At 37.9% G+C, this 13281-nt stretch overlaps 1 protein-coding gene and 1 pseudogene across 1 annotated transcript in view; one reads left to right on the top strand and one right to left on the bottom strand.

Annotated features, from left to right (window-relative positions):
- PTPN4 (protein tyrosine phosphatase non-receptor type 4) overlaps positions 1-13281 on the bottom strand; it is a 187462-nt gene that overhangs the window by 136087 nt on the left and 38094 nt on the right. The window contains exon 2 of the mRNA XM_069461012.1: positions 12348-12502. Within this exon, the coding sequence (XP_069317113.1) occupies positions 12348-12485 (138 nt within the window). The 5' untranslated portion in view covers positions 12486-12502. The remainder of the gene's footprint in view (positions 1-12347; positions 12503-13281) is intronic.
- Positions 2361-4400, top strand: LOC138380858 (src substrate cortactin pseudogene; annotated as a pseudogene).

Raw genomic sequence — 13281 nt, 5'->3', positions numbered from 1 at the left:
GTGAGCCACCGCGTCCGGCCTAATAAATTCAATACTATTTAGAGGGAGCAACTATCCAAGAGCTTCTAAGATATAGGTTAGCAAACCTTCCTGTAAAGGACTAGAAAGTAAATATTTTGACTTTGAGGGACACATACAGTCTCCATTGCACATTCTCTTTAAAAACAAACAAACAAACAAATCTTCAAAAAGGTAAAAAGTTAATTTTAGCTATAGGCCATGCAATAATAGCCAGCAGGCTAGATTTGGCTAATGGGCCATACTTGGCTGTTTATATTTCACTCACACTTCTTGATATACAATCAAAAATTAGTAGATATATGAAAAGGGAAAAGTAATTGATAATCAAGAGACAAAGCAGTTAATAAAAACAGGCTTAGGCCAGGTGTGGTGGCTCATGCCTGTAATCCTAGCACTCTGGGAGGCTGAGGAGGGAGGATCCCTTGAGGCCAGGAGTTCGAGATCAGCATGAGCAAGAGCGAGACCCCGTCTCTACTAAAAATATAAAAATTAGCCGGGTGTGGTGGTGCACACCTGTAATCCCAGGTACTTGGGAGGCTGAGGCAGGAGGATTGCTTGAGCCCAGGAGTTTGAGGTTGCAGTGACCTATGAAGATGCCACTGCACTCTAGCCCAGGTGACAGAGCAAGACTCCATCTCAAAAAAAAAAATAAAAAATAAAAACAGGCTTAGGGATGATATAAATAGTAGTGTTAGTAGACAAGGGCTTCAAAATAACTGGTTAACTTATTAAATAGAGGAAAAATAGAGAAAATGGATACAAATATGAGCTATTAAACTTAGAATCTATAAAAATGGTCATACAGACATTCTAGAACTGAACAATAAAATACATGAAATACAAGAACTCATTGGATGGGTTTTACAGCAGACAAGGTATAGCAAAAAAAAAAAAAACAGAATTAACAAACTTAAAGAAACTGAAACAGAAAGAAATTAGGAACAGAACATACACTGGATGGAATGCAAATGTTCTAGAATATATGTAACTAGAAACTACACCAACAGAAAAGAAAATGGGACAGAAGTAATACTTGAATCACTAAAGGATGAGATGTTTTCAAATTATTAAGACATCAACCTACAGATTCAAGAAGCTCAGGGAACATCAAAGCAGGGTAAATGCAAACAAATACAAACACAAAACTGTATGTAAGTATATCATATACAAATGAACAAAAATGAAAGAGAAAATCTTCAAAATGGTCAGAGAAGAAAGAACACAACCCTTGTCCTTCAGGAGACCATTAACAAGAATGAAAGATGATATCTCAAGAGAAATTACAAAAGCCAATGAAATGACATCTTTAAACTACTGAAAGAAAAAAAAAAAAAATCTTTCAACATAGACTTCTATACCGAGCAAAAGTATCCTCTAAAACATAAGGAATAACCAAAGACATTTTTCAGACTATGAAAAGGCCAGGAGAATCTATTGTCTGCACACTTTATTTCAAGAAATAATACAAAAGTTCTTTAGGATGAAGGGAGATGAACCTAGAGGTTAGCATGGATATGCAAGAAATGAATAGCTCCAAAAAAAAGTAGATACATGGGTAAATATAAAAGACTCTTAACTATTTAAAGCAATAACAACAAGGTCCTATAGGGCTTATAACATATGGTGGGGGGGTGGATAAAAATACATACAAACAATAGCAGAAAAGAGGAGGCACATAAATGGATTTAAACTGTTTTTAAGGTTTTGCATTTTCGGGGAACATATGAGAAGTACTAACTAAAGGCAGACTTTTTTAAGCACATATTTTGTAATTTCTAAAGTAGTCACTAAAATAATGCTATTAATGGTTAACAAAAAAAGTAAATAAAGGAGATAAAATGGAATAATAAATACAATAATGAGCTGTACAACGATATTTCGGTCAATGATGGACCACATATATGACAGTGATCTCAAAGATTATAATACATATTTTTACTGTGCCTTTTCTATATTTAGATATGTTTACATATAAAAATACTTACCATTGTGTTACAGTTGCCTACAGTATCCAGTACTGTAACATGCTGTAAAGGTTTGTAGCCTAGGAGCAATAGGCTAAAGCCTAGGTAAATAGTAGGCTAAACCATCTAAGTCTGTATAAGTACATTCCATGATGTTTGCACAACAACAAAATTGCCTAACATATGCCCTTAAGTGATACATGATTGTACTTAAAGAAGCACAAGGGAATCTTTTTTGGTGAGAGAAATATTCAATGCCTTAATCTGCTGGTGGTGCCACAGGTGTATATACAAAGATTCATTGAGTTGGAAGGTTAGGAGAAGGGCCAGATGGGGAAGTGGAGGGCAGGCGGTGGTGGGGGAACACTAGGCCTTATGGGTTCAGGGGTCCTAGAAGAGGGGGCTGGGATTCTAGGGCACAGAGAAAGGGATGAGGGTATGAGAGGGACATAGGGAGTGTGGATCCAAGGAGGAAGGTATGGAGGTTCTGAGGGGCTTGGTGTGGGCTAGGAAGGGATGGGGGTGGGGGTGCAGCTCAGGATCTGGCCCAGCTCACACCTAAGAGGAGGTTTTGCAATCAGGTCAGTGGAAATGCTGTGACATAGCAGCTGTAGCTAGTAGGAAGGCTCTAAATTTGCAACCATACCTCCTTCTAGGTGTGTCCCAAATCACCAGAAAGTGATTTGGGGTTTTCTGTTTCTTATATTTTGATCACCTAGATATTCCAACAGATGCCTGATCCTCTGCACTGGTGGGTCTTGGATGGACTCATTCCCAAATGTCTGGAAATTCCTGGTTAGATTACTGTTTTAGAGTTTTGTGAGCAGCCTTTTATCTTCAACTGGAAAGTAAGACGTAGAAAGTTTCAGCAGGCCACGCACGCCATGTCCACCACCCAGGATGATGGGGGAGCAGACTACTGGGAGACCAACCTCGATTGTGTGAATGACGTGAGTGAAGAAGAACAAAGATGGGGTGCCAAAACCATGCAAGGTTCTGGGCACCAGGAGCACCTGGACATATACAAGTTGAGAAAATGCTTTCAAGAACATCAGACCCTTAAAGAGAAGGAACCTGAAACAGGACCAAAAACCTCCTATAGCTACGTTGGGAAATTTGGGATAGAACTATACAGAATGGATAAGTCAGCTGTAGGCTTTAAATACCAGGGGAAGATTGAGAAGCACGCCTCCCAGAAAGACTACTTAAATGGCTCTGACAGCAAATATGGCATGCAGGACAACTGGGTAGACAAGTGCATTGTTAGCTTTGACTACCAGGGTAAGGCAGAGAAGCATCAGTTGTGGAGAGATTAATACAAAGGTTTTGGTGGCAAAGAGAACAAGAGAGCTGTCAGCTTGGAGTTATCAAGGCAAAACAGAGAAGCACAAGTACCAGAATGACTACGTGAAAGGGTTTGGAGGAAATTTCGGTGTGCAGACAAACAAGACAAATGTGCCCTTGGCTGGATCACCAGGAGAAACTGCAGCTGCGTGAATCCCAAAAAGACTACTCCAAAGGATTTGGTGGAAAATATGGGGTGCAAAAGGATCAGATGGGTAAGAATGCACTGACATTTGAAGACATTCCAAGTTGTCCTGTTTACCAGAAGATGGCACCTACTGAAGCTGTGACTGGCAAAACAAGTAACATCACAGCTAACTTTCAGGCCCGGTGTGGTGGCTCACGCCTGTAATCCTAGCACTTTGGAAGGTCAAGGCGGGAGGACTGCTTGAGGTCAGGAGTTTGAGACCAGCCTCAGCAAAAATGAGACCCTGTCTCTACTAAAAATAGAAAGAAATTAGCCAGGCAACTACAAATAGAAAAAAAATTAGCTGGGAATGGTGGCACATGCCTGTAGTCCCAGCTACTCGGGAGGCTGAGACAGGAGGATTGCCTGAGCCCAGGAGTTTGAGGTTGCTATGAGCTAGACTGACGCCACGGCACTCTAGCCTGGGCAACAGAGTGAGACTCTTGTCTCAGGGGGAAAAAAAAAGAAAAGCTAACTTTGAAAACCTCACTAAGGAGAAAGAACAGGAGGATAGACAGAAGACAGAAGCAGAGACCAGCTAAGGGCTAAGGAGAGACAGAAGCAGGAAGGGGCCAGGAGGAAGTTAGAGGAGCAAACCAGAGCCAACTTCCCCTGCTTCCCCCACTGCCCAGCCAGCTGAGGGGAGGAGGACCCAGCTCTGTTCAAGGCAGAGCCAAGCTAAAGGCCCTGTGAGTGACAGCCCCATGCACCACAGCCTGAGTACAGCATGGAGGCTATCAACTACTGAGAGGTCTGGCCCACCCACAGAGGCCCCAGGTCACTATCAAGCAGAGGAAAATACCTATGATGACTATGAGAATGATCCAGGGATCATAGCCACAGTCCTCTGTCAGGCTGCGGGCAGTGATGAAATCTCCTTTTGACTTAGACAGCATCATCACTAGCATTTAAACGATCAATGACAGCTGGTGGCACAGGTGTACAAGGTCAGTTACGGGCTCTTCTCCACCAATTACATGGAGCTGCAGCATTAGGATGCCCCATGAGTCTTGTGAGGCCGCAGTGCCCCAGATTCTCACACTACATATCAGGACTTCCTTGGTTCTTGGTTGGGTTTTTGGTTTTGGGGGTTTTTTTATGAGTGGGGAGGGGAATATACATATTCCGCTTATGTATTTTTGTATTTATTATTTATCTATTTGAAACGGGGTCTCGCTCTGTCACCCTGGCTAGAGTGTGATGGCATCATCATAGCTCACTGCAACCCCAAACTCCTGGGTTCATGCGATCCTCTTGCCTCAGCCTCCCAAGTAGCTGAGACTACAGGCACGTGCCACACCCAGCTAAATTTTCTATTTTTTTTGTAGAGATGGGGTCTTGCTCTTGCTCAGGCTGGTCTCAAATCCCTGGCCTCAAGCAGTCCTCCCGCCTCCACCTCATAAGCGCTAGGATTACAGGTGTGAGCCACCACACCTGGCCATATTACTCTTATATTTCATATTTAATACTTTTACTGAAGCTTCTGAAAATGCTTATGCCACAGAATTTGTTAATATACTGTAATCATGTTCCTTAAGGGGGAAAAATTGAGATGTATAATGAAGATTTGTGCACTGCACACTATAACATGTATCACACATATTATAATAAAAAACCAATAAAATCTACACATAATTTCCAGAGAAGGGTGACTAAGCTGAAGAATCTAAATAAAATCTAACATATATGTCGTAATTTAATGGCTTGTAACTATTTTCTGAATTATTTTTTTCCACAATGTATATTAGGCACTCAATAATCATTAAATGATGTACATGAATAACTACAATTTACTGTACTATTGCCAGGATTAAAAAAAATACCTAATTCTCAAAAAAGTAATACATGACAATTGTTTTCTCTTTACTTTTTAAGAATAAACTGGCATTTTTACAACTTCTGTATATATGTAATTTTAATTAACACTGCTAAGAAACTGGGTTTTGTAAACAGTACATGTACAAGAATACATGGGTGGAAAAAAAATTTACTAGGATATTAAGTATGAAATGTCCAATTTCTTTAAGTACTGAGTTTAACAGCTGATATCTCTGACTTTTCATTTTGACACCTTGTTTTATTTTTATTGTGAAGGTACATCCTCAGTCTTTCAAACTCATGTTTTGGCTTGTGATTATTTCAAATTTTTTTTAGAGCAACTTTTGTGAAACCATGAATAAGTCAAAAATTGGTATTATTTTTCAATATAAGTTCCCTCATGGAACCAATGCAGCACAGACAGCTTGAAATATCAATTAAGTGTTTGGGAAGAATGTGGCTAATGAACACACAGTACATCAATGGTTTGAGAAGTTCCATTCTGGTGATTTTAATCTTGAAAATGAACCACATGGGCAACTTGAGACCAAGGCAGATGATGAAAGCTGTAGTGGAAGCAAATCCATGTCAACCTACAAGTGAATTAGCAGCAAGATTTGAAGTTACTATTCCAACAATACTAGACCACTTGAAACAAACTGGCAAGGTAAAGAAGCTGGATAGATGGGTTTCACATGAACTAAATGAGTGTCAGAAGAGACATCGTCTGGAAGCATGACTTTCTTTGCTGCCACAACGTGAGGGCAAACCATTTCTACACTGCTTTGTTCTGTGTGAAAATGGATTCTTTCTGTCAATTGCAAGTGTTCGGCACAATGGTAGGATAAAGATGAAGTGCCAAAACAGTCCAAAACCAGATAATCATTAAAAAAAAGTTAATGGTGTCTGTCTGGTGGTTAGTGCTGGTATTATCCATTACAGCTTCATGAAACCTGGTCAGTCAATTACAGCATATGTCTACTGCAACCAACTGGACAAAATGATGATGATGCCTGTGATTAAGCATCAGAGATTGATCAACAGAGACAGGCCAATCCTCTTGCAAGACAATGCTCGAACACATGTTGCACAAACAGCACTGCTCAAACTATAGAAGCTGGACTTGGAAACTCTCTGTCATTTACCATATTCACCAGACCTTGCACCAACTGACTACCACTTCTTCCAGGCTTTGGGACCACTTCCTGCAAGGAAAAATACTCAATTCTCAACAAGCTGTGGAAAATGCCTTTTGCAATTTCATTGCCACTTGCTCTCCAGGCTTCTTCGTTACTAGTATAAACAAGCTACCGTTATGATGGCAAAACAGTGTGGATAGTTCAGGAGCATGCTTTGATTAATTGTACTGCTTCCTGTTTGAGATACAATAAACTACGAAATTGGACATTTCATATTTAATGACCTAATATGATATATACATATAAAACAATTAGTAGATTGCTATTTTGTGGAATTTCAAAAATAATATGACTCCAAGAAAACATTTCTGAAACTAGAGAATAGATTAACTAGGTCATAAGCAATAGAAGAAAGTCAACCTTTCTAAATGCATAGTATGAGTCAGACACATAAACAGGCACTTTACCAACATTCTCATTTAATGCTAAACATCCTATTTCAGGCAGGTAATATTCTCTCCTAACAAATGAAGACTATGAAACACAGAAAAATAGAACAACTGATGTATAGTCACAGAGCTAGTCTTCAAAATAAAGATGCATAAATTCATGATTGGATAATTACCCAAGAATCTTTCAATAGAAGTAAATGTCACTTTCAGTAACAGACTTACACATGACAAATATGAGACCCAAGAACTATACATGCCTGATGAAACCACAACAGGATGAAAGAATAAACCAAGAAATATGGTCACCTTAATTGCGCACATCTATAAATCTGATTGATAAAAGAGTCTTCTAGTGCTTAATATGATCAGCCTAGAAAAAAAAGCATTTCAAAATAGAGAAAGAAAAGCTTTAAAGATCTATCATATATTATAATGCTGGTCTTTTCACACACTACAAACATTGGCAAAATTATGTCTTTTTGCATTAAAGATAACCATTTTCATTTTAACATCTCATTTTACTCAACAAAGTTCGGTATTATAAATTAAAATTCTCCTTCAAAGTAGACATTGTTGAAAATCAATTTGAGAGATGTCAAGCTTCAATAAGGCAGGCTAACCACAAATGTGCGTAAGGCTTCACTAAAGTAACAGTGAAGGTAGTAATCAAAGAAGAGACTACATTGACAAAATTTTGGAAAATGAAAAGCAACTTGGCTGGGCGCGGTGGCTCATGCCTGTAATCCTAGCACTCTGGGAGGCCGAGGTGGGCGGATCGTTTGAGCTCAGGAGTTCGAGACCAGCCTGAGCAAGAGCGAGACTCCATCTCTACTAAAAATAGAAAGAAATTATATGGACAGCTAAAAAATATATATAGAAAAAATTAGCCGGGCATGGTGGTGCATGCCTGTAGTCCCAGCTACTTGGGAGGCTGAGACAGGAGGATCGCTTGAGCCCAGGAGTTTGAGGTTGCTGTGAGCTAGGCTGACGCCACGGCACTCACTCTAGCCTGGGCAACAGAGTGAGACTCTGTCTCAAAAAAAAAAAAAGAAAAGCAACTTAAGTGGTAACAAACTTAAGTGATAGCCAGAAGAAAGTTAAAACAAAGCAATGTGAGAAAAGCCCAGGAACAAGTTAATTTACCCCCATAAACTCTAGAAATGGGGCTACAAATTATCTTTTAAGAAGGTGATGCCAGAAGGGACTGAAAAAAGGTTAAGAGTCTATATAAACACCAGCTCCCTTCATGACCATTTCTCACTTCCTTCTCCCTATTACCAATCCCTATCAGTACTGGAGATTCACTCTCTGAAAAAAATAGTGTGCATCAATAAACCAATAAATGGTAGTTTTTTTGTTTTTATTTTTTGAGACAGGGTCTTGCTCTGTTGCCTGGGCTAGAGTGCAGTGGCATCATCATAGCTCACTGCAACCACAAACTTCTAGGCTCAAACGATCTGCCTGCCTCGGCCTCCCAGAGTGCTAGGATAACAGGCCTGAGCCATCATGCCTGGACACAAGCCAATAAATGTTTTTAATAAACACCTTTTGAGGAAATCTGAGTGACTTGTGTAAATGGTAATATTTTAAAAGAACATACCAAATTTAAGTAGGGCTAGAAACAATAAACAATACTTAATAATAAAATATAATAGTTAAAGATTTAAAAATAAGAGGTCCTGCCACACCTACACCTACACTCACACCCACAATATCCATACACAGTCTTAGCTCTGCCTTTGACTTGGCAAGTAACCTAATAACTTTAAACCCATTTTCTCATTTGTAAAGCAAAGTTAACAGAATAACTAGATCAAAAAATGCCCCAAAGTTCTATCTTCTTTTAAAAATATGACTGTAGAATGATTCCAAAGAAATTATTCCAAATAAATTAATTAAATCCATCATCCTTGTACTCCTTCAGCATCACATGTTTATCTCCATACACCTTTATTACATCAGTTTCCCCCAGGAAAAGATATAGAAACAGCTTTTATGGGATAAGTACCAGATGGAAAAAAGCAGGCTTTGGCAATGACGCATATTTCCCTTGTGGTATAAAAGTCTTTTATAAAAAGCAATGACTCCAATGGCTGACTTTACAAATCATTGCTTGGTAATCTCCAAAGGAAACTGAGTGGTTGCCCTTCTTAGTGAACAGAGAGATGCTGATAAACCTAGCAGCTGCCCACAATGAGAATGTCTGAGACTTAATGGTACTGGATAGACAGGAAAAATCAGGGCTCTCAAATTCTTAATTAGTTTGCAGGCTGCCACACAGTACTCCACAGGTTGGAAAGTGTGTAACTGGGGAGTCATTCCCATAGATTGACATAGTAACAATCTATACAAAAGTACAAAGCAACTCTCTCAGTTTGAATGACCTGGGTCCAAATACCCCAAAGAATAAATATACTATTAATACATATCCAACAATTTCTCATAAATACTTGTTCCTTTTAGGTAAGTTTTTTGATGACCTGAGATAATGGTAGAGAAAGTTTTTAGCACCACAGTACTTATCATTCTAGTAATATACTCAGCTCTACTGAAACTGACAGTTATATGTAGAAAATATATATACATACAAATATATATTAAACATATTTTTATAAAAGAGTAATTAGATAGCACATTGATTTTTACATTGAAAAATACAGCATACTATTGGTCAACTAAAGTGCCCAACGGAAAAATTATTCCAACTGGGAAACAGCGTTTAGAAGAAAAACTCAAACCATGTTTTTCCTCTGCTCTCATACCAACACAACAACCAACAGACGCTTCTCTGACCAAATGTGTGTGCGTTTTTCCTCTCACACCAAGCAGCAGACACCAGCTGAGTGTCCTATAATTCAATTCAATCCTGACATGAGATGGTGTCAGATCACATGGGTTGAGGGCTCATTCCCCAAGACTGCCAACCAAGACTGCCCCCTTTAGACACCAGTCACAAGTCCAGGCCTCCAGAACATCTGACTGACCAGCTTCAGGTTAGGGTTCCCATGACCCGCTCCATGGGTTAGATTAATTTGCTGGAGCAGCTCACAGAACTCAGGGAAACACTTAAACATTTACTGGTTTATTATAAGGCATATTACAAGGCAAACAGATGAAGAAATGCATAGGGCAGGGTAAGGGGAGAAGAGGCACCCTTCCCTTCCCATCCCCTCCCCGGGTACATCACCCTCCAGGAACCTGCATGTGTTTAGCTGTCTGCAAGTTCTCAGAACCTCATCCTTTTGGGGTTTTATGGAGGCTTCATTACATAGGCATGATTGACCGAACCATTATCCATTGGTGATCAACTTGACCTTCAGTTGTTCTCACCTCCCCATAGGCTGGAGGGTGGGGCTGACCTTTGGTGACCAGCCCCAAGCTAAAGATATCAGTCAATCATTGACATACAAAAAGATATGGATGGAGATTCCAAGGATTTTAGGAGTTGTATGCTAGGAAATGGGACAAAGACCAAATATATATTTCACAAAATCACACACAGCAAAGACTTTTACAATATTTTGAAGCAAGCGCAAAACTATAACTTAAAATGAAAAGTAAATATTAAGTTAAATAAGAGTTATTGAGTCTATACCTCCCTAAAAAAGAATTATTATGAGTCAATAACACGAAAAAATGTTCATTTTCTTATATCAACTGTCCAATGCATGAGAATTTCTACTAACTAGAAATTTTTATGAAGCAGAATTCCCATCATTTCACATTATCTGTTTGGCAATCTGTATTTCAACTATCTATTAATAGACTATAGGATACAAAAGAAATTGAAAGTTTAACATTTTAGAAAAGCACAATTTGTTGGGTATGTTAGATAATCTCAAAGGTACTTCTAATGATGCAAATTTCACTATTCCACAGCCCTTTTTCCAATGTGAAATGGCTTGGAATTTGAGATAAATTAGTGATCCTGTTAAAAAGTTTTAGTACTCAGAAAATTTTAAGCTTAAGAAACTGGTAAACAAGAAAGATTAATATTTTATATTACTTAAAGGTTTCAAAGTATAGAAATACCCAGGTAATACAGCAGGAAACAGATGAGGTGTCAGCCTGGAGACTTTGAAAAGAAGAATAAGGAATTTCAGTTTGAATATGGACTACATATTAGACACTATTAATTTCATAATGTTCAATGTTGGGATGTAACAATGGTACTGTGGTAATTTTGGAGTTTCTTAGGATGCTGAAGTACTTATGAGTGAAGTTTACCACTTACTTTCAAATGGTTCAGGAAAACAAAAAAAATTTAAAAAACACCCACCACAGAGAGAGAAAGCAAACGTGCAAAATGTTAACACTAGGTCAATCGGAAGTTAAAAGGTATGTGAGTATTTATTATAGTCTTCCTTTCACCTTTTCTGTTTTTTGTCTGTATATTTGTTTGTTTTTTGAGACAGAGTCTTGCTCTGTTGTCCAGGCTAGAGTGTTGTGGTGTCAGCCTAGCTCACAGCAACCTCAAACTCCTGGGCTCAAATAATCCTCCTGCCTCAGCCTCCTGAGTAGCTGGGACTACAAGCATGCACCAGCATGCCCAGCTAATTTTTTTCTATTTTTAGTAGAGATGGGGTCTCAGGGTCTGGCTCTTGCTCAGGCTGTTCTCAAACTCCTGGCCTCAAGTGATCCTCCTGCCTCCGTCTCCCAGAGTGCTAGGATTACAGGTGTGAGCCACTGCACCCAGCCTCACCTTTTCTATAGGTTGAAATTTTTTAAATAAAAAGGAAGAATGCATCCTTGTATGTATGAAGACATGCACAAGAATATTCACAGCAATGTTTTTTTTTGAAAGCACAAAGTGGAAACAATCCAAATATATACTAATAGTAAATTGAATAGGTAAATGGTGGTAAATCAATGGATAAGTTGTGGTATATTCATATAAAAGGATATTATGTAGCAATGAAATTGAACTAAATACTGTTAACACACCATATGGGTGAAACTCACAAATAACAATGAGCAAATGAAGCCAGACACAAATAGGATGAACAAATGTTTGTTAAATAAATATTTCAGATGATACTAAGATCACGGCTACCATTTATCTTTTAGCAAAAGTTTTATTCATAGAGAGTATATGTAAAATTACATTAGAAATGTATAAATTATTTAGGAGAACAAATTCTTCATGCACCCTCAAGCACATTTATGAAAACCACCCACATACTATTCATCTGCTCTACCAATCATAATGTACTGCTGGTTTGCCAACAATGTCCAGTGGGCAACAATTTTTAAAGACCCAGTTTGAATGAGAACACATACCCAATACAAACCAGCATCCAAAAGACTTTCTTAACTAAATAAGACTTTTCAAACTATACTATAACTTAATGGTTCCAGTTTTAAAATATATCGAAATTCAAACTTATAACCAGAGATGATTTACAAGATATAAAATACTTACATTAACTTTGAAAGCTTGTACAGTGTTATCCAGAAGAAGGATGTTGCAAACCACCTCTGTATGCTGTCTGTCTCGGGCCAACTCTGATGCTCGTACATTGTAGGTTCTGCCAGCAGGCAATCGGAAACGTGAGGTCATTACTGTCCACACGAGGTCTAAGTTTAAAAAAAAAAAAAAAACCACTAAATAAAAAGACAGAAGATACAATGTAGTTTAAAAGACAATGTTATTTATATTTTTCAATTAAAACTTAGGTAGAAAAGTTATAAATTTGCAAACACCAGGATAAGTACTGTAGGTACAATTTGGATATCAGATATAGTTCATCATTTAAACTAAAATTACAAACTGCCTTGAAGAAGAGTTTTATTTTGAATTGTTCCATTCAGAAGACTTAATACACATATTTTTCAGGAAGTCATATTCCATTTCAAAATATTTAAACTTAGGAGTAGCCAAAAAAGGGGAAAAGGAATATGCTACTTTAGGAAATTAAATATTACTCATTGATGCAAGTACTTAAAAATATGGCAAAATGACAACAGGAAGGAAGATTTAACTTTGGCAGGCCCTTCTCTTTTTGATTTTTTGTTAAAATACAATGCCCTTTATTTTAACTATCTTCAAACTCACCCTACTTCTTATAGTATTATTCTTATTATTCCTAATAAAATAAAAACAAAATAGAAAACTTAAGGTTACCAATCTTTGCTTCTGAATTTTTAACCTAAGAGGGAAAAAAACAGATTGCCTATAAGAGAACAGAAATCACTGATACTAGCAACACTAGATGTTAAAAGACAAGCTGTAGCTTCAAAGTTCCAAAAGAAAATTATTTAAAACACAGACTTATATACACAAGAAATTAGGGGAAAAAACAAAAACAAAAATACTTTCAGGCATTCAAGGATTCAAACTTTAAAACTCATAAAAA

The sequence above is a fragment of the Eulemur rufifrons genome, chromosome 1 (genome assembly GCF_041146395.1).
Source record: "Eulemur rufifrons isolate Redbay chromosome 1, OSU_ERuf_1, whole genome shotgun sequence".
Lineage (NCBI taxonomy): Eukaryota > Metazoa > Chordata > Mammalia > Primates > Lemuridae > Eulemur > Eulemur rufifrons.
The sequence above is the reverse complement of the archived record's forward strand: the minus strand, read 5'-3'. Positions and strand labels throughout refer to the sequence as shown.